Below are 22,199 nucleotides of genomic sequence, written 5' to 3' on the forward strand. Positions count from 1 at the left end.
TTGTTGGGATCAGGGATTGGATCTCATGGAAACTTTAATGTATGCCAGGGCCCTAACCAGTGTGTATACTGATAACACACTGTCTGTTCTTTAGTGTTGGAAACAATTCTTTCTCTATCTTCCCTCTCACCCTTCGTAGTGTGTTTTCACCCAACCTGAAGAAGAGAACATACCTGAAGTATAATATACTTGATTATGAGTTTCAAGTATCTGGTGACATGTCTGTATTCCTGCTGAAGCCTTTAGTTAAAAATTTCATTGATTTCATAGATTGCATAGACATTAAAGCTGGAAGGGACCTTGGAAGATCATAGAAGATCATTGAGTCCAGCCCCCTTACCCCAGAGGCAGGAAGACAGCAGGGGTCATAGGATCCCAGCAAGATAAACATCCAAATGTCTCTTGAAAGTGTTCAAAGTAGGTGCTCGAACCACCTCTGGCAGCAGTCTATTTCAAACCTTGGGGGCTCATACAGTAAACAAGTTCATCCTTATGCGCAGTCTGAAATGGTCATGGAGGAATTTATAACTGTTCGACCTCATCATCCCTTGGGGCGCTCAGGTGAACAAATGTTCCCCCAGATCCTGGTGAGCACCCCTGATAAACTTATAACTGATCACCAGCTTGCCCCTGAGCCTGTGCTTTTCCAGGCTGAAGAGTCCTATAGCTCTCAGCCTGTCATTGTAAGGTCTGTTTTCCTGACCTCTGATCTCGCGTATGGTTCTCCTCTGGACTCTCTCAAGCTTCTCCACATCCTTTTTGAATTGTGGAGCCCAAAACTGAACACCGTACTCCAGCTGCGGCCTCACCAAGGCCAAGTACAATGGGAGAATGATGTCCTGGGATTTGCTTGAGAAGCATCTATGGATGCAAGCCAGCGTTTTGCTTGCTTTACTAGCTGCAGCATCACATTGATGGCTCGTGTTCATTTTGTGGTCAATGATGACCCCCAAGTCCCTTTCATCCGTAGCACTAGCCAGCGTAGTACTGCTGAGCCTATAAGCATGCTGCAGGTTTTTCTTCTCAAGGTGGACAACATTGCATCTTTTGGTACTAAACAGCTTCAGGTTTTCATCTGCCCATTTCCTGAGCCTATCAAGGTCAGCCTGGATCACCCTCCTGTCCTCAGGTGTGGATCCTTTACCATAAAGTTTGGTGTCATTGGAAACTTGGCCAGTCCACTTCTGATATCAATGTCCACATCATTAATGAAGATGTTGAATAGTATAGGCCCAAGGACAGAGCCTTGATGGACCCCACTGGTCACAGCGCACCACGATGATTGATTTCTGTCAACCACCATCCTCTGGGTCCGAGCATGGAGCCAATTCCCCAGCCGGAGGATCATGGTGAGGCCAAGGCCGCAGTTAGCCAGTTTTGCCAAGAGGTGATCATGGGATACAGATTGAAGGCTTTTTTGAAGTCAAGATATATGACCTCAATCTCTTCTCCTTTGTCCAGGTGAGGGGTCACCTGGTCGTTAAAGGAAATAAGATTAGTCAAGCAAGACCTACCTGCAACAAACCTGTGCTGGCTATCCCTCAGGATGTTGCCATCGGCCAGTCTGTTAAGAACGGCCTCTTTGATAATCTTGTCTAAAACCTTCCCTGGGATAGCGATCAGGCTGATGGGCCTGTAATTTGCTGGATCCACTCTTCTCCCTTTCTTGAAGCTAGGCACCACATTGGCTGTCTTCCAATCTTCGGGCATTTCACCAGAGCACCAGGAGTTCTTGAAGATCTGTGCCAGGGGCTGAGCTATGATGCTAGCCAGCTCCTTGAGTACCCCGGGGTGTAGATTGTCAGGGCCAACTGACTTGAAGGTATCCAGCCTCTCAAGGTGTTCCTTCACATGGTCAGCATTGATGGAGGGTAAGGAATCTCCCTCACCTGGGTCTTCCCATCCTGTAATGGGCAGGGGCATTCTATGGGACTGGTGAAAACGTGACCCAAAATACCCACTTAACAAGTTGGCTTTTTCCTGGGCGTTGGTTATCAGTTATCCCATCTGGATTAGCAGGGGTCTACTGTTGCCCTTGGTTTTCCACCGGCTCCCCACATATCTAAAAAAAGGACTTTTTATTGTCCTTGATTTTTGTAGCTAGTTGGAGTTCAGTCGCAGCCTTGGCTTTCCTGGTTTGCTCCCTGCAGGTCTGGACCAGTGCAGAATATTCCTCTTTGGAGGTGGATCTAGTCCTTCATCCTTTGTAGGTCTTTCTTCTTAGATGCAGGAGGTCTGCTAGTTCCCTGAAGAGCTAAGGAGGCTGCTGTGCCCTTTTGCTGCCTTTCCTCCGAGATGGAATAGACTTTGCTTGTGCATCCACGACTCCCTTGAGGAGCAACCACTCATCCTGAACTCTCCTCCCCTTTCGGTTGTGGTCCTTTAGGGCCTCACTAACAAGCTTCCTGAGCTTGTCAAAGTCAGCTTTCCTGAAGTCGAATTACTTTGACTTGTCCTATCTATGCCTTTATCCACAAAAATATTTATGTAAAAGCTGTCAGTAGCTACAAGCATCACCATCATTCAAAGCAAATTCTTTCAAATGTAATTTAAAACACTTTTTCGTTTCTATTTTTCATTTGCTTTGAACCTTTACATTTCTCTTTGGTCATGGTTTCCAAGTTTTCCTCAGCAGCTTTCATATATTTTTTCTTAAATGAGAATTGAGATTATGCTGTAATCACCTGAATAGGGAAGTTGCGTGTTTAAGAAAGAAGCATCAATTATTGTGAAACTGGAGATAAAATCACAGGAATCGACAATAAGGTCAAGGTCAGAGAACCTTTCAAAAGGGTGCACGAATTTCTGTAGCAAGCAGCACACGTGGGAGCGATGCATCTAGCATCATGTCTGGCTACTTTGGCTCTTCCCAACTGCATGGTTAGCTGCATCAAATCTACCCCTTTGGTGTGATTGTACCGCAGGGCATGAACTCATGCCTCTGGAGCTATAGTGAGATGTCTTAACCACCGTGCTACTAAGCCCCAGAGTTAGCAGCACTGTTCAGTAAAAAAGATAAGACATGAAACTTCAAGTGAATGTATTCCAAATCTCCAAGATTATGTTCCCATTATCACTGGATAAAAACTTCTGTGCTTTGCTGTTTATGGTGGATGTTGCTTCTACAATTTAGGATCCTTCTGATGGTGTAAGCCTACAATAGTTGCACCAATTTATATATATCCTCTTACTTTAAGGATCATGTTCTGGAATTTAATGCTTATAAATGCCCATCCTACCAATTTTGCTCCGTGAGTCAGTTCATATCTTATATTTCCTCTTAATTTAATTCTACTTTGGAGCAAAAAGCTTGGGGAAAAGCATTGCCCAAAAGCCCAAAACAAGTGGAAGTGCTGTTTAGGAAACTTAAGAGTCAAGTTTCTCTCAGCATCTGGAGAGTTGTAGTTAATGTGAGCAATGACATATACACTACAGAATTAAGCTTGTTAGAGGAATGGGTCCTAAAAGGACTGAATAGTTTTGGAGCAAAGAGAACTGAGCTACTTCAGGCAGAAGATGGGGCAGCATGGCAAGAAAGACGCTGCCATTCTGCCCTGTCCTTTCTCTAACTTGAGACTAGCACAACTAACTACTTTACTGACTATCTCAGACTAAGGACGTAAGAAGGAGTTTAGAGCAGTAAATCTCAGTTTCCACTAGCTCCTCTACGCTCTTTGGACAACAACAGTGGGAATATTAAGAGTAGGGATAAGATAGTTTTGCTACTTCCGGTTCCCAGGGACCAGTACTGCAACAGAAAAAAAAGTTGCTGGAAAAATACTACTCAGCCACTATGTGGAATGGAATATATCCAGTGCAGACAGGAACTTGAGAAAATTCTGCAGTCAAATTTGTTACAAGCCTCTAGTGAGCATGCAGGCTGCAGTCTTGCAAAAGCTTCTGCGGTCTAGCAGAAGATTTCACTTAATATTAGGGAATCAGACAACAGCTCAAAAATGTAGAAAACCATATTACTTTGGTAGATAAATTGCACATACTAGCTACACATGGGGAAATAAATTAACAAAAATCTATACTGTTACCAACCATGAATTATTGATAAATTACAGGCAGCTTTTCATATTTATATAAAAATGTTGCTTTGAAATTGGTTTTAAACAAAAAAATCAGCTTCATGTTTTTATATATTTAAGCACATATTTAATCTCCCAGTCCTTTAAGTGTGTATATAGAAATGAAGTAAGCAATCTTTAATTGTTACTGAACTACATATGTTAATATAATTTATTTCATGAATATTGCTTCTGCCAGTAATGTAAGAGCTCACTATTTCTAAATTATTGTGTCCTTTTTAAAACTCATTATTCCTGAGTAGCTCTGGATGTTTTACTAGATTTGCCTGTTCTTTTTAAATCCAATATTGAAAAAAATATAAATACAATGTATGTGACTAGAATTTTTAGCAACCTTTCTAATAGATAATGCTTCAGATGTAAATAGTTATAATAGATATCATTAAAATGCAAGAACCAATATTTTCTCTTATAATTACAGGAATTACTGTCTACTTTATGATGACTTGGCAAATGCTGATATTTCACCACTTTTTCATTGTTTTTCTAATTTTATTTAGCTATCCCTTTTTTCCTTCTCTGTTCTGAAAATGAATGTATATATTCTGATAATTATTAATAGGAACAGGAAAGGTAGATTTGCTTTTCATTGTCCTTTGTGATCAAAATGAAAGTTTTTGAAAATGAACCACAGCTAATTGATACTATTGAATATCATTTGCTTAACCACTATGATTGCTCCATATGGCATTTTTGTAATACCAGCTGCCTCATTATCAGCTGTCATTGAAATCTTCTTGATTTAAAACCTCAAAGATCCCATGGCTATAACACCATTGCCTCAATTCCTTTAAAAACCACACTTGCTACAGCAGAAATATGAGACCAGTGTGTGCGTGTGAAGGTCAATGTGTGTAAAATGTGTTGCATCCAAGCAAAGGCTTGAGATATCATCATCTATGAGATGCAGTAAACAAAACTGTTTGAAGTGACATGCCCTTCACTCTGGATCAATAGAATTTAAGAGCTTTTTTTCTTACTGTGCATGAAATAAAGTTTTATTTCTCTATGCAGGCCAAATTAGTTACAATATGTCATGAAACAGTTTGTGGTGACATGAAACAGATAAACTTGCTCAAGAAATTTAGCTTGTCTGATATTTCCTGCTGATTAACTTTTGATGACATAAAGAATCTTCAAGAAAGAATGATCAATGTCACTATTAACATTGGCATATGGCTACCTTACCTACAAAGCATTAGACAACATTATTTTTAGAGCAGTGTGAACAGTTAAAATCAAATGTCTGAGTTAAAATCAAAAAGTTAAAAAAGCATATATTAATATGCATTCCTTTCTTTTGTTTGCAAGCTTTTAACGTTTAGGGTTAGTGTTCTTGCCAGATGCAGTAAAATTTTATGCAGCAAAATCCATGCGGAAATGTAGTTATTGTAAAATACACCAAGTGGATGCACTGAGTCTTAAAACTGAAATAACTGGGTCATTTTACTTTCTCTTGAAGTGCCATAACTGATTAGTTGACAGTATACCATTCCAGCCCTTGTTCACCCTGAAAAAAGAATCTAATAAAGTAAACATGGAGAAATCCTTTATAATGGAAATGTTCAAGTTGTAGCCCATGGAGTTTTATAATAGTGGCTGTAACTTTTAAAATAGAAAAGGTCATGTGTGGAGGCTATCCTTGAAATTTTCAAAGATAAGCTGAGATTCAGTTGAATATCAGTGGAATTGTGTGGTAAACTCCCTAATCATCTTTGAAAACCTCAACCTATATAATTTCAGTGTTTCATTTTGATACAAACTAATAAGTCAATATATTTTTTCTAATTTTTAAAAAGCAGACAAAGGAATTAAAAAATGTTGCTTGCAGTGTTATCCAGAGGGTACAGTAGAGTTGGTGAAAAGATTTGGATTTAAAGGCTTTCATTGGGTCTCTTCTTCAGACTGGATTGTGTAGGAAAATAACTTCCATTCATGGAAAATACAAGCATGGATAATAGCAGACTCAGATTCATATAGTTAAGACTCAAGTGAAACTTAAAATAACAGTGAAAACAAGTCAGAAGATAATAGCAGAGATTTATCAGCATTTCACGTTAGATGGTTATGTCAGGTCCTCTTTCCAAGATTTTCAGCCTGATGGTCATTTTGGAGCCCCATTTACTTCAGAATCCTGAGGATGAGGCCCTTGGAGGAAACCAAAATAGCTTGTTTATTGTATGTGCCTGGTATGAGGTTTGTAACCTTTTGTTTCTGGAGTAGGAGCTCACAGCAATTATCCATAACTTTTCACCCTCAGGTTAATTATACAGTATATTCCAAATTTAAATGCTGTAAACACTGGAGTTACAACAGACTAACCGTATCCCTATCAGGGTTTCATGAAGAAGGCACATTATATCAGTGCTCTTTGATCTGTACAGAAATAAAACTTGGTGTATGGATGAAGCATTAGGTTTTGTCTGAGTAAGTCCTGAATGATTTGCCCCTGTCCTCATACAGCATTACTCTAGACTACAAAGGGAGTTTGTTCGATGCAAAGCATTTCAAAGGAGTGGCTTTGATTTTTGGACTCTCTTTAAAACATGCTATCCCACTGTGGCCACCGGATCCTACATGTAGTGACCTTTAGAATAACATGTAAGAGCTGTCTACTCTTCCATCCTTTTTCTGGGGCTTGAAAGGGGCTAATGAACAAGAGTAGATGCTATAGAGTTTGTCAGAAATCTTTCTTGCTTGTTTGTAGATATTTGTAAATATTTGCAGTCATATGAAGAGTGTTTTAGAGTATCTGAATGAAGTGTGGAATAAATGTCTGAATAACTTGCTCTTAAGATTTAATGGCCCATAAAGAGAGAGATGCTTTTAAACTGTTTTTCAAATTGTGCTGAACGGTCAGAGAATTAACTAACAGGATTTAATTGCAAACAAAAGTCCGTGATCATTTGAGAGATGATGTGGGCTCAGCATGAAAGCAATTAAAAAATGAAACAGAGCGCATATTATGGTGGCTTCTCTTCCTTTTTCCCTAATAAGCTGAAGGCTGACAAGCCTCTTTATGGAGATAAGGGCTTTCAGTATAGTTCTAGGGAACTGGGTCACACACCCTTACAGCTCCAGGTGCATTAATTGAGCAGAAAGGAGATGAGCTTGACTCTTTGAACTTCTGTTTGTGGCTGCTGTTCTCTTCAACCCTATATACAATGGACTAGTCTCAACACTGTCCTCCAGATAAGGAAATGCTGGTGTGAAGCATATTGGAGGAGCTACGTAAATTAGTGGATTTATAATAAAATATGTTTCCATTAATACCCTATTTCACATGTTTTAGTTAACTTTCATTTGTATTTCTGCCACGATATAGTAATACCACTTTATTCATGCACATAGAAGAAGGATGTGTGTGTTGGGAATAAATCTATGACATGATTGTCTTGAATCAGGCTAGCATCTGCAAATGGAAGTCTTCATTTTCTTCAACAAGAGATAAATTAGTTAAATCACTGATAGACTACATATTGTGATAATTTAGCATGGAACTAAAGACCTTTGAAATACAGTATTATATGTCTTTGTTTCTTTCTTTCTATGTTCAGGTTGATGATATTGGGTTCCCTTTGAATCATCCAAATCAGTATTTTGTGGAGAGTCAGAAGCTGTTAAGTGGTGGTAGAGAACTGAAGAAAGAAATGAGTCATCCAGGAAGCTCTCAACTAAAACCCACTAGTCAGGAAAGTATCAATTCAAGTTCAGCTACTACTACTTCAAACAATGAAGCAGATACAGAACTGGAGGGACTGGATGAATACTTCGCTGAAGACTGAGAAGCTCTAATTTTTACGTTTCCCTATTTTTTCTAGATAAAATAGGGCAAGTTCCTTGGCTTCCTGGAAAACACAGGCTTGTAACGTTCTGGGTTGGCTTATAAAAGGAAATAAGATACATAAATGACATCCAGTGCTCATCTTTTTAATTCAGGATTCACTTGTCCTAAAAGACAGTTTCCTACTGTCTGGGTAATGGGAACAGCAAGTTAGTTCCTAAATTTGTGGGATATTTTGGGACTTTTTCAATTTGTTTTTGTGCTTGTGACCATTTTGTTTGCTTACCCTGTTTTCCCACTTTTCATTCATTTTTATCTCTTTTAAATTCTTTCTTAATAAACATATATAGAAATGCACACTTGTGTGATATTTTCTTTTTTCTGCTGTAGTTTTAAAGTAATGCTGGTGGACAAACATATTATGCACAGATTATTCTTTTTATTTCTTTGGGAGCATGGGAAATAGCTCAAATTTGTCTGTGGTTCAACAGCAAAGATTCAAATCATTAACAGCATTCTTATGTACTTTATTGTGCTCTGCGAGTGCTTTGTTTTTTTTAAATCTGTTTATCATACCCAAATCTACTCAGAGGTAGCAGAGAAGTGTTGTTATTCCAGTTTCTGAAATACTGAGCTGAGGCACCGAAGTCTGATATTTAAGGCTATCTGGCACTGTTGTGCTTAGCATTTGCAAATCCTAAGGGTGCCTGTAGACATGTAGGGATGCTGCTCTGATGTGCTATAATTACTTGAGTCTGCTACAGTATGCTAACTAGCACAGTCCAGCAACTTCTATGCCTCGTGTATTCAGCATCCCTGTGCTTCAAAATGGCGCTGTGGGTGCTTTAATTTCATAGATTTCATAGACATCAGGGCTGGAAGGGACCTCGGGAGATCATCGAGTCCAACTAAAGCTTGTTGACCAAGATTTAGTTAAAGTGCTCCCACTACCATTTTGAAGTGCAGGATGCTGAATGCACGAAACACTGAGGATGCTTAATTTCATAGATTTCATAGATTTCATAGACATTAGGGCTGGAAGGGACCTCGGGAGATCATCGAGTCCAGCCCCCTGCCCAAAGGGCAGGAAGTCAGCTGGGGTCATAGGATCCCAGCAAGATAAGCATCCAATTTACTCTTGAAGGTGTTCAATGTAGGTGCTTAAACCACCTCCGCTGGCAGACTGTTCCAGACCTTGGAGGCTCGGACAGTAAAGAAATTCTTCCTTATGTCCAGCCTGAAACGGTCTTGCAGGAGTTTGTGACCGTTCGACCTCGTCATCCCTTGGGGCGCTCTGGTGAACAAACGTTCCCCCAGATCCTGGTGGTCACCCTTGATAAATTTATAGGTGGCCATCAGATCACCCCTGAGCCTACGCTTTTCCAGGCTAAAGAGTCCCATGGCGCTCAGCCTGTCATCGTAAGATCTGTTTTCCTGACCTCTGATCATGCGCGTGGCTCTCCTCTGGACTCTCTCAAGCTTCTCCACACCCTTTTTGAATTGCGGAGCCCAAAACTGGATGCAGTACTCCAGCTGCGGCCTCACCAAGGCCGAGTACAAGGGGAGAATGACGTCCCGGGATTTGCTCGAGAAGCATCTATGGATGCAAGCCAGCATTTCGGTCGCTTTACTAGCCGCAGCATCGCACTGGAGGCTCATGTTCATCTTGTGGTCAATGATGACCCCCAAGTCTCTTTCTTCTGTAGTGCTAACCAACGTAGCACTGCCGAGCCTATAAGGACGCTGCAGGTTTTTCCTCCCAAGGTGGAGAACCTTGCATTTTTCGGTGTTAAACACCATGAGGTTCTCGTCTGCCCATTTGCTGAGCTTGTCCAGGTCAGCCTGGATCACCCGCCTATCTTCTGGCGTGGATGCTTTGCCCCAAAGTTTCGTGTCATCGGCGAACTTGGCCAGTCCACTCCTGACTCCAAGGTCCACATCGTTAATGAAGATGTTGAACAGGATGGGTCCCAGGACAGAGCCTTGAGGGACCCCACTGGTCACAGGGCACCATGATGAGTGACTGCCATCAATCACAACTCTCTGGGTCCGACCAGAAAGCCAATTTCCCAGCCAGCGGGTCGTGGTGGAGCCAAGCCCACAACTGGGCAGTTTGGCCAAGAGGTGATCATGGGATACCAGATCAAAAGCTTTTCTGAAGTCTAGATATATGACATCAACCTCTTCTCCCTTGTCCAGGTGATAGGTCACCTGGTCATAGAAGGAAATGAGATTGGTCAAACAAGACCTACCCGCAACAAACCCATGCTGGCTATCCCTTAGAATGTTAGCCTGGGCCAGTCCATCAAGGATGGCCTCCTTAATAAACTTTTCTAAGATCTTCCCCAGGATAGAAGTCAGGCTAATGAGCCTGTAGTTAGCCGGATCCACTCTCTTCCCTTTCTTGAAGATCGGCACCACATTGGTCTTCTTCCAGTCTTCTGGCACTACACCAGAGTGCCAGGAGTTTTCAAAGATCTGTGCCAGGGGCTGGGCTATGACGCTGGCCAGCTCCTTGAGTACCCTGGGGTGCAGGTTGTCAGGGCCAGCTGACTTGAAGGTATACAACTTCTCAAGGTGTTCCTTCACGAGGTCAGCATTGATGGAGGGTAGGGGATCCCCATCACCCGGATCTCCCTGTCCCATAGCGGGCATGGCCGTCCCATGGGACTGAAGAAAGACTGATGCAAAGTACCTATTTAATAGGTTGGCTTTTTCCTGGGTGTCAGTTGTCAGTTGCCCCATCTGGTTTAGCAGGGGTCCAACATTGCCCTTGCTTTTCCTCTGGCTCCCCACATACCTGAAAAAGGACTTTTTGTTGTCCTTGATGCCTGAAGCTAGTTGGAGTTCAGTTGCAGCCTTGGCTTTCCTGGTTAAATTAAAGCGGCTCTGTGCCCCCAGTGCCATTTTGAAGCACGGGGATGTTAATACATGAGACGGAAGCTGCTGGACTTTGCTAATTATCACGCTCTAGCAGATTCAGGTAACGGCAGCATCCCCACATGTCTACAGGCACCCTTAGGATTTGCAAAGCTAAGCACAACGGCTCTTGGAGCTGCTCTAATTAAAACACCCTTCCCCCCATCCCTGGAGCACATGTAAAGATGCCCTTAGTAACAAACCCATTTTCAGAGGTGATTTAGGCACTTGGAAAACAAATCTCATTGATTTACTTTGAGATTAAGGATCCTAACTAAAAAAAAATACTTAATTGAGTCCAGGTCTTCTCTGAGAATTTGAAGTGTATAAATGCTGATAATGGTGAACGTAACTGGTGACTGAGATACTAGTATTGTGTTAACAGAAGTATGACTTTGTCAGCTTTTACATGAACAAAAATTAATTGCAATTCATCCATGGAATGCACACTTACTAAGATCTTTTTTGTTAAGAATGAGGTGCTTTGTTCATGTATTATATGGGGTTGTCACATCACCAGAATTAAATTAGGTTTAGGAATTCAAGGATAGAAATTTAGAATATGCCTCTGCTCTGTGGGAAGAAAGGAAATAGTAAGAGCAGACTAATTCTGCAGTTCATTGAGAAATGTTTTGATAAAATGCTATATATCTGACAGCATTTGACAAAATGTGACCTTTCCTCCACTAGTTTTACATTATTTTGTAAGGTTTGTGTCTTTTAACTCATGCTATACAGTCATTAGGTATATTACAAGCTCAGATACTATAGTTTGTTCTTTCAAATTAATTCAGTTAGACCAGAACAGGTAACATTCTTGGAAAACATAGATTAGTTCATGCAAGCGCAGGTTATCATCAGGAGTCTAAATTGAATATTTTGTTCTTCCTTGGAACTACACAAAAATGACTTTTTTTCCACAGTCTTGCACATTTTGATGATTCCTGAGTATTTCTTTGAAAGCAGAAAGTTTTGAATTTGATAGTGAACAGAAAACCAAATCAAAAGAAACCTTTCCCACAGTAGGACCCCAACGAATTTATGTCTTCCAGTTCTTTAAACTTCTGTTGTCATGTAAACTCATTGAGAGGCAGAGGATTTGTGATTATGTGTACTTTTAGAGACAGGAAGAACAAAAAAGCAAGAGCAGATAAATAAGCTGGAAAGGGATTTTGGTTAAACCTCTGACATATGTAGCGTGTAGAGTTTTTGTAGTACTTTCTTGAATGTAATTATAGGCATTTTTTCTCTCTCGCTAGCCCTTACACACAGTTTCTCCTTTTATCCAAGAAATCTAATTAAAGAATCTTGGGAAACATTTTTTTTATAACCTTACAAGAGTACTATTTAAAGTCAAAAGATCTGGGACCTCAGAATCCTAGGCAACTCCCATGAGCATAGAGGAGTGAGAAAAATCTTGCTAATTTAGGATCTGAAGGTTTAAATTCCTTTCCCAGTATTGAGGCACAGATGTTTTCCTTATTACAGTCTGCTATTATTGTTGTTCAGTGATTCTGCAAAGTGAACTTTTTGCAGATGAACGTTTGTGGTACTTTGCAACTCCAAGAGAAAAAAAGCTCCTAGGTTTAAGCTTAAAAGATAAGGGCCTAGTTCTGATTTGGATAAAGTGAGTGCCATTTGCAAATGTAATCAGTCCTTTTCACAGGCATCAGTTTAGCATTAAGTTTAAGTGCCTATTAAAGAGAATTTGACCACAGCTCTGAATGCTAGACTCAGTCTAAGAACTTTGTAGCTGTAAGAAAAAAGAATTGAGAAGCCTCAAATTACTGGTAAGTGGGTCCATTTGCTAGGTTTCTTTTGTAATGATGAGAGGGTTAAACTTAATATAACCAATAAATATACACAATACCTCTGTGATTTGTCTGCCAGTGACATGCAGACCCTGTTGGAGGATCTCATGGGCTTGAATAAATTGACAGCCGTCTGTCTAACAGAAAGCTCCATCTACTGATCTAAAGATAAAGAGAACACTTTGATTTGAAAGCCTCTATTTTTCCTTTATTAGAGGATGGGGGTGAGGAGAAGTAAGGGATTTATGTTTGCTATGCATTTTTTCCCTCTTCTACACATTATGAAATGGATGCCTATTTTTGTCATGTAAACAGGGATGTCAAACATATGGCCCACAGGCTGGATCCAGCCTGCAGAGCCTCATAATCTGGCCCCTGGTGCATCCCCATTTGCTGTGCTGGACCATCCCCACACACAATGCCTGAGATGTGTACTACCTGCAGAGTTTGCCAGGGCTGGTCCTGGCCTGCATTGCCTGTGGTGACTGTTCAGGCCAACATCCTGAAACAACTTGGATGGCTGTGCTGAACAGCTTGGATGAACTGTGCTGTTCAGTAGTGGGGACAGGGAGCTCTGTGGGCCTGATCCAGCCAGGGGACCAATCCCACCTCTCATCCAGTTCATGGATGATTTTGACACCCATGGTGTAAAAGGTTCGTAGGGTTTAAAGCAGGGGCAGGCAACGGCCCGCAGGCCAGATCTGGCCTGCCAGGCAATTCCATCCAGCCTGTGGGGACCCTCCATAAACCCTCTGTAAACTTTGGCTCTCCCTGCTCTTCTGCAAGTTGGTGCTTCCAGGCAGGAAGTACCACTCTGGCTGCTAAGCAATTGCTTCCCCCCCCGCCTGGCCTGACCTATCCGATCCTCAAGCTAGGGCGCACTAGAGATAAGTCGCCTCTGCCTGGCAGAGCTTGTGCCTGGCTACCCTGAGGCTGTTTCCAGTCCTCCCTGCCTTTGCGAGTGGGAATTCAGGTAAGGGCCCCACTGGGCTGGGGGCCAGGGACTCCTGTTGGGGGAAAGGGGCAGGAGCACAGGCCACCATGCCGTATGGGGCAGGCTGGGCTGACCTCATACACTGCAGGAGTGCACAAGCTGCATGCTATGGGGCTGGGTGGGGCTGGCCCCACACCCTGCCATCATGTGGAGCCGGGAACTTCAGTGAGGGCACTACTGGGCTAGTTGGGGCTGATCTTGCACGCTGTCACCATCTGTGGCCGGGTCTAGGGTGGGAGTGCAGGGAGATGCAAACTATGGGGCCAGTTGGTCTCACCCTGCTCACCACCACCACCACATGCAGCTCCAGGGATTCACACACTCTGAGGACTCCCCCGACATACCCAGCCCACACACATGCACACCCACCCCCAACACATACCTACACTCTCCCACAGCCCCCCCACACACTCCCATTCCCCCACCATAACCTCACATACACCGTCCCGCAGAATCTACCCCCACCATACCCCCAAACACAATTACACCCTGCCACACCCCACCCCAACCAGATACCCCACACACACATCTCCAATGTCCCACCATACATACCCCCACTCCCCAACCACAACCCCCACATATACCCCTTTATCCCCCCAATATACAAGAGTAAGACTGTATTTTGAGCTATTATGCAACTGCCTCTAGATAAACTACACAAATCAGGACAAAAATAATTTTTCAATAAAGTTAAAGTAAGTTTGAGTAGTTGTTTAATTTTTTTAATACATGATTTGTGGGTTTTTTCCCAGTTTCATGGTGGTTCACCCCTCCCCCACTGAATAATTCCAGGGCAAGAGGAGGGATTTCCAGTGGCAAAGGTCAGGGGTTGGGGCCAGGACTTCCAGTGCCAAGATGGCCACCAGGGAGTGGGGCACCTGTCAAGGGGTGGGGCTACCCTTGCGGCTGTCCATAGCTCACTAAAACTTGTTAAGCAGCCCTCCTGACTAAATAATTGCCCACACCAGCTTAATTGCAATGTTGATGGGAAAAGAATTAAATCATGTGTTATACTTCTCACTATTTGAAGATTACTTCAAGTACTCAAAAGCTGACCTTATTCAAAAACTGAATAGTCAATGTGAATTCAGATACTTATTTAAATGCAAGTTTGGTGATATTTTTTGGTGTATAGTTTTTTGGGAGATATTTTAAAGCTCCCTCCTATAAAAGGACTAAGAACCTGCTTTTCATAAAAGTTTTTGCCCTTTAAAATAGATGTCATTTCTTCCATCCTGAACATTTGAATGCAAAGTTTCCAGGTTTCTGAACCCCATGTCATATATTTTGGGCTGGGTGCTATTTCATTTACTAAGTGTCAAAATGCAATTCTGTTCTGATTTGCTCTGCTCTGCTCAAGTCCCTAAAACAATGATAATGCAAATGGTGTGTGGGCCTTTCTCCTTGATGTTCTTTGCAGTCTTAAAGCTAAGAGTAAGACACCCTAAAAAGTAAGTATTGTAATAGTGTTAGGGTGGTGTAGCTGTTTTGTTTTAGGAAATATGGGAGAAGCAATGATTTTTGTGGGTGGTATCTGTTTTCCAAACAGTGCATTGTTTCAGACAAACCCTGCATTCAAATGGTTGTCTAAAACTGTCCCAGCCATGCAGTAGGTCCAATAAAAGAGATCACTGCATGGAAAGATATGTTGATAGTTTTCAGGGACTTGACCTGGCTGGAATAGATCATACTTAGACACTTGCATGTTGACTATTATTAAATTAGTTGAACTTCCTAAGCCTGCCTTCATTGAATATGTGCTTAACACAATCAGTGTATTTTAACTTTCCTCTGCTGGGTAATGAGAACCTTGGAGTAAAAATAAAACAGTGCTCAACATGAGATTGAACCAGGCTCTCAAACTTTGATAGTAATTATTCCTCTTTTCAATGCTTTCATTTGCACTAAGTACCTCTTTCTTATGTCTAATGCTGTCACTATTCTATACCTTCTTCCTTCCCCTCTTAAGTGCTTCAATATTCCCTTTCTATATTCCTCCTTTAATTTCTATCAGTTGCCTTTCTGATGTCAGGTACTCCTCTTTCCCATAGCCTGGACTAAAATCAAGCAAATCTAGAAAACCAAAGCAATGTTGTCTACTCTCAAGTACATCCATACCTATATATAGCTTACCAGTGTAGCTTACTGTTAAGTGCGTGCACACACACACACACACACACACACGTGCCCACGCACGTACACACACATTGTATTTACTTAAATATAAGATTAGGGCCCTCCCGCCCCCATCAGCATGGAGAAAAAATGCTTCTCTTCTTACATTTGCATACAAGGAAAACTCTAATTAAATACATTGTCTATCGTTAAACTGCTGCCAAAAGTTGCATGTGCTCAGTAATAGAAACCAATTATGAAGAAGATTAAATGCAGCCAAACTGAACATGACTATAGAATACATGGCCCATAATGGGCAAACTTACTGATGGCAGCCTTTTTTTGTTTGTTTGTTTGGTGTCAGGCCCTTAAAAAAAAAAACCCAACTGAGCAGATACCAGGACAGCTTTGGGAGGGGCAGGGGAGAGGGAGAAGAGAGAAAGAGAGAGGAGGGGGGTGGAAACTAGGTCATGTGGCTACTGTTGACACTGGATTTGGACCCAGCCCCTGTACCTTTGTTCTGGGCGGGCACAACCCTCAGACTGACGTCAACACCTGCCAGGTGATAATAGGTGAATTTACTGATATGGAGTAAGAACAGAAAAGCAACAATACAAACAGTTCTTTATCTACCAATCCTAGGGCTATCAGAGTCAAAGTACATCTGCTTAGGATGCAGGCTCCACTCTGAGGCTCTTTCTCTTAGGTGTCAGCAGTCTGGAGGTGAGATGCTAAGGCCCACAGGCCCCCTCCAGTGGGGTGCGTGAGATGGGATGCTGGTATGCCCTTGGTCCATGGTGACCTCGGGGATCCTTGCTAGGGAATGGGGATGGGGATGCGGACCCCTCTCAAGGAAGAGAAGGAGGGACGGGACAAAGGGAGAGATGGGAGGGATGGACAGGACAAAAGGAGGGGACAGGCAAGACAAAGGAAGGGACCCTCTATTACTCTCAAGTTTCTGCTTTTGTATTCTTTCCCTTGATGACTCCTGATGACTCTATGTGTGGCTATCTCTGGCTGGTTCTCCCTCCTGTGGTCACACATCCATGTAGACTTCTGGGCCTTGTCTTAATTTGGTCTGTTCCCCCAAAACCAGGACTTAGGCCCCCCTTTTCTCTAAGGCCGTGTTGCTGGGATCACTTATCTTACTTGGTTCCCAGGCTGTGTGTCCTTGTTGTGCCAGACCATCTACTTCCAGGGCCATGAGAAGCTGTGTGTACGTCTCCCAAGCCTTTTAGAAATCTATTTAACCCCTGCTGCCCATCTTGACCCCTTATAATGCATACATCTATACCTATAAGCCAATTCCCAAAAAACAGACCTTTAAATACCATTTCTAAGCCAACAGGTACGTAAGCGATTTATAAGCCCAATCTTTGCCCTAAACAATCTGTTGCAGCAGGAGCAGGAGAGTGACAAGGACTGGACATGAGAGGTCCTCATTTTCCTGGCCACATGCTTCCTCACTGCCTCTGCTGTGCATTGTTGCTTGAAGGCCAGTGCTCTGCTCTGGACTGATGACTTCCAGGATGGATGGTCATGAGCAATTTGCTCCCATAACTGTGAGTCAATGCTGAAACTTTTTAGGGACACTTTTAGAGTGTCCTTGTACTGCTTCTTTGGTGTGCCGTGAAAGCATACTCCATTTGACAGTTTGCCATAGAAGATTTTCTTTGGCAGGTGAGTGTCAGGCATTCTGAAAAGATGGCTGGCCCATCTTAGCTGTGCCAGTTTCAATAGGGTGTGGATACTGGAGAGAGCTAATCTTCTGAGCACCTCAGTGTCTGGAATCTTGTCCTGCCACTTCATCTTTAGTATCTTTCACAGGCAACACAGGTGGAAGTGGTATAGTTTCTTGGCATGACTCTGGCAGATGGTCCAGGTTTCACAGGCATAAAAGAGGGTCAGGAGAATGATGGCTTTGTAAACCTCCAGTTTTGTTGACATTCTGATGCCTTTGCAGTCCCAGACTGACTTACAGAATCTGCTGAATGCCATGTTGGCTTTTGCTAGGCTCCCGTTGACTTTGTCATTGATATGGACAGCATGGGAGAATGTGCTACCTAGATGGACAAACTTCTTGACCATTGACGGTTGTTGGCCTTCAGCTGAGACGTGTTGTTCCTGGAGTGTTGTGCCAGGCGCAGGTTGAAACATCACTTCAGTCTTCTTTGTGTTGATAGTGAGTCCGAAGTTGTTGCAGGCTGATGAGAATAGGTCAATGGACCATTGCATGTCAGCCTGTGAGCCTGTACATAAGACACAGTCATCACCAGTTAAGAGGAAGTCTTGAAGTGTGGCTGTCTGGACTTCAGAGCTCACTTGAAGCCTGCGCAGGTTGAAGATGGCTCTGTCAAAATGGTACTGGATCCCCATACTAAGGTCATCATCTTGGAAGGCATCTGGCAGCATGGGAGAGAATACCGTGCTGAAGAGAGTAGGCGTGAGCACACGACCCTGCTTGATGCCATTTGTGACCAGAAAGGGGTCTGAGCATTCACCATTTGCAAGGACATGAGCCGTCATGGAACTGTCTAATTATACTAATGAATTTTCCAGGTCATCTGTACTTCTTCATGATTTCTCAGAGGCTTTCTCAGTTGACTGTGTCAAAGGCTTTGGTTAGGTTGAAGAATGTGAGGAGAAGGTTGACATTCTGTTCCTGGCACTTCTTGAAGCTGCTGGGCCACAACCACCATGTCAGTGGTTTCATGTCCTTTTCTGAAGCTGCATTGACTCTCGGGCAGTAGGTCGTTTAGATGGTCAATCAGCCAGTTGAGGAGGACTCTCACGAGAATCTTGCTGGCAGTTGAGAGGAGGGAGATGCCCCTGTGGTTGTCACAGAGATGTGATTTCCCTTCCTCTTGTAGAGCTGGATGGTGGAGGCATCCTTGAATTCTCGAGGGACTACCTCCTGTGCTACATACTGCAGAAGATATAAGTTAGTTTCTCCATGAGGCCATGACCACCTAATTTGTAGACCTCCACTGGAATCGCATTGGCTCCAGGAGCTTTGCCACTAGATCTTTGTTGTATGGCCTTTTTGACTGCCGTGATTGTAGGCAGAGCTTCAAGCAAGGTGTTGATGGTGATTTGAGGCAGCTTGTGTATGGCGTCCATGTATCCATACACCTACATACATTAAACCCTTAAACAACCTATATTAACTTCCCACAAAAAACAAACCCTTACAGAAATCTTTTCCTTCATACAGAACCCCATGAAAAACTATTACCTCAATAAACACCTGAAACTCTCTGTCCCTCCCATCCGTCTTCTCTGTTGCTTTAGTGAAACAAGTGCGTCCAGTCCCTTTTCCTCCACTTCCGCTATGCCTCTTCCTCTCCAATGTCTTCTTTGGCATGATTGATGAAGTATTTCAGCTCATACAGCCCTAGCTTTAGGCACTCTCTTTCAGTGAAAGCCAACCCCTTAAATACCCCGAGCTTTCTTACTTTTCATAAACTAGTTTTGAAACATGCTAATAAAGTCCTTAATAACATTTCCTTCCTTTGGTTTGAGTCCATATAGTACCATCTGCCATGCTAATGACAGATTTATTTTGGTGACAGAAAACAGTGGACCCTGTCTTACCTTTGTATATATATACACTCCCAAGACATGTCCCACTGTTTTTATTTCCTTGCACCTCTTCCTTGGACACTTTTATGAGCTCATCAAGCCCCATCTGTATTGCATTTCTCTTACAGGCAAGTTATTTCTTACAGTCATCCATGCTAGGTCAGCATATTTCCCTTTTGTTTACCTGCCACCACTCCCCATACCTTCAAGAGGTCTGATATACTCCCAATTTCCTCAAAATTGAAGCTGCATGAAATTGGTTGATATATGCTGCTTTCTCTTCTCCCTCCATTACTGCATTGCATATTGTGCTTATATTCTTCTCATAGATGAACAATCCCAAGTCTGGCAGCCCCCAACCCCCCATCGGTCTTTTTTTGTACAGTTCAGCTCTAGCCGAACTAAACAAAACTTTATCTTTTGGCATTCCAGAAGAACACACATATTTCCCTCTCTACTTTTGCTACCTGCTGCCACGTTGGTGGAAATATAATTCTTGTATATAGAATAATTAGCAGTATCACAACCTTAAACAGCACCACTTTTCTGGCAAAGGACAGTGTCCTTCCAGACCATAACCGAAGTATTTGCTTAGCCTTGCTGTCATTTTTCCCCATGCTGTATTACCTTTTCCCTTCGGCATCCATCTAGAATGCCTAGCACTTTGATTTCTCTCCCTCTTATTTGAAAGCCCAACTTCTCCAAGGCCTTCCAGTTCCCTACTCCCATTATGGTGCTTTTTGATCTATTTAGTTTAGCCTCTGTCACTTCCCTACATTCTGATGTATGTTTTAGCACCCTTTCCATTGAAAGTCTGTGTCTTTACTACTACATTTATATTATCCATGTGTAGCATGCATTTTACCTCTACCCTTCCCAGTATCTTTACTTTGCTTATGACCTTGTCTTTTCTTATTCTTAGTTCTAATGGTTCCATGCCACACACAAAGAGTAGTGGTGACAGGGGGCACCTTTGTCTCACCCTTGTATACTTAGTCTTCATGTGTTATCTTCTGGAGGTTTTTCCTCCTCCGCAAAGGCAGCATCTTGGTTATTAACTTATAGTTCATATTAAGGAGTGTAATCAGTCTCCAATTTTTCAGGAGTTCTTTCTTCCCTTTTTTGAGCAGCATTGATCCACCACAAAAACTGCACGTGTGCTTATATGGATACGTTCCATAAGGTAAAGCCAGACCAGGTTGCTCCGCACCTCATCTCCATATACATTTTTGGAGGATCCGAGGACTTATGACAAAAATACTGGTTTCCAGAGTGAGTGGGGTGCTCATTAGCACATGGGTCCTTTGTGAAGGTATCTGAAGTACACACACATACTGAGCAGTGCTGAGCTGTGGCATCTGGCTTGAAATGCTGTTGTCTCTGCTAGGGCTCAGCCCAATGTACTATATGGTAAATCATGAGCCTTTTGGCTTTGGACTAATATCATGCATAATTTGTACTTTCTCTAAGTAGGTGCCAAAGTGTTGCTTAAATGTGCATTTAGGGAATGCCTGTGCTAAAACTTGCAGCAGTTTCAAAAAATGTTAAATGCATCAATTCTGGATGAACTAAATTACTGCAGGCAAATTTATTTCAAAATGTTCAGTACATGATCTGACAGTAAGAGGGAAGACAGTGTTGCAAGGGGAACAACTTCTGTGGCAGTGGGAGGAGGACAGATTCAAGGCAAACTTCCAATAACTAGATTTATGTGCCTGGAAAATTATAGCAAATGTATAATTTCTCCATATATAGAATCTAATTATTGGGGAATTGTTTTATGTTCAGGGTCATCTTATATTTGAGTAAGTATGGGGGGTTGTACGTATGCAATGGTTAGCCACATACTACCTGTCAAAGCAGCGTCTTAAGATTAAAAAAAATGCTTGGGGAGATTTTCTGTGATCAGAAAGTATTTTCTTCTGTGATCATTATGCACCATACCAAAGTAATAAAGCATGCATACATGCAAGCATGCCACCATGAAGGCATTTTTAATGACTGTGTAAGGAAAAAATATATGAAACTATCTAATATGACTTCATAGTAGTTTATTCATTACAGTACTACTTGTCAGACCTAAGGCAATCTGGAGTGTCTTAGTTGTCCATTTCTAAATTTATGTATTCCTGAATTTCTTTTAAAGTTAACTTCCTCTGATTTTTCTTCATTTAAAATATGTGGCATTAAAAGAACAGCCCTGAAATGTTTATTACCTCAAAACTGTGGTATATGTTCTTGACTCCATTTTAGAGTATTGGGAATATATCATACAATTCCATAAGGTATTTTGTATTGATTTCTTAAAACATTTTCCCCATTTTTCTATTACAGCACAATCATTTATCTCACATTCAACGTTTTTTAAAGGTTCAATCCAAAATAGTTTGGGATCATGTGAATCATTTCTGTAAGAAATCAGTTTTGTGCTGAATATAAATACATTTTGAATGACAGCAGTCTAAATCACTTGATTCATTTTAGTATCAAACTTTATTTTGTTTGTTTGTCTTCTCTTGCTGTGTTGCTCTTTATCTGGATACTTAAAATTCTAATCAGCTCTCCAGCCCTTCCAGGAAACTCCAGTTCTATGTGCATTTTAGCATTTGTATGCGTTTACAGACTTTTTTTTTTCAGTATGTTTTTTTTCTTAATTTTACCTTTTCAGCATCCTCAGTGGCAAAAGCAACTTCATAAATTGCCTTGGAATCTGAACTTCTCCCCTATCAAGTATTTTTTTCTCCATCAGTTTTCCGGAAACTAATGTTACTTTGTTCATTCTTTACACAATGTTTGTATGCATTGACATCCATTACTTTGATCCTAAGTATATCTCTGGACATCTATTACCTTCTGATAATATGATCTTTATAATGTTACATAGTAGTTATTAAGTATAT

General features: G+C 41.9%; 1 protein-coding gene across 3 annotated transcripts in view; it reads left to right on the top strand.

Moving 5' to 3' along the window:
- PRIM2 (DNA primase subunit 2) overlaps positions 1–8,229 on the top strand; it is a 238,641-nt gene extending 230,412 nt beyond the window's left edge. For all 3 annotated transcript variants that reach the window (XM_090034474.1, XM_090034477.1, XM_090034482.1), the window contains one exon: positions 7,652–8,229. In XM_090034474.1, coding sequence (XP_089890600.1) covers positions 7,652–7,879 — 228 coding nt within the window. In that variant the 3' untranslated portion in view covers positions 7,880–8,229. The remainder of the gene's footprint in view (positions 1–7,651) is intronic.
- Positions 8,230–22,199: the final 13,970 nt, after the last annotated feature.

This window comes from Crocodylus siamensis, chromosome 1 (assembly GCF_052110815.1).
Source record: "Crocodylus siamensis isolate JL-2025a chromosome 1, ASM5211081v1, whole genome shotgun sequence".
Lineage (NCBI taxonomy): Eukaryota > Metazoa > Chordata > Crocodylia > Crocodylidae > Crocodylus > Crocodylus siamensis.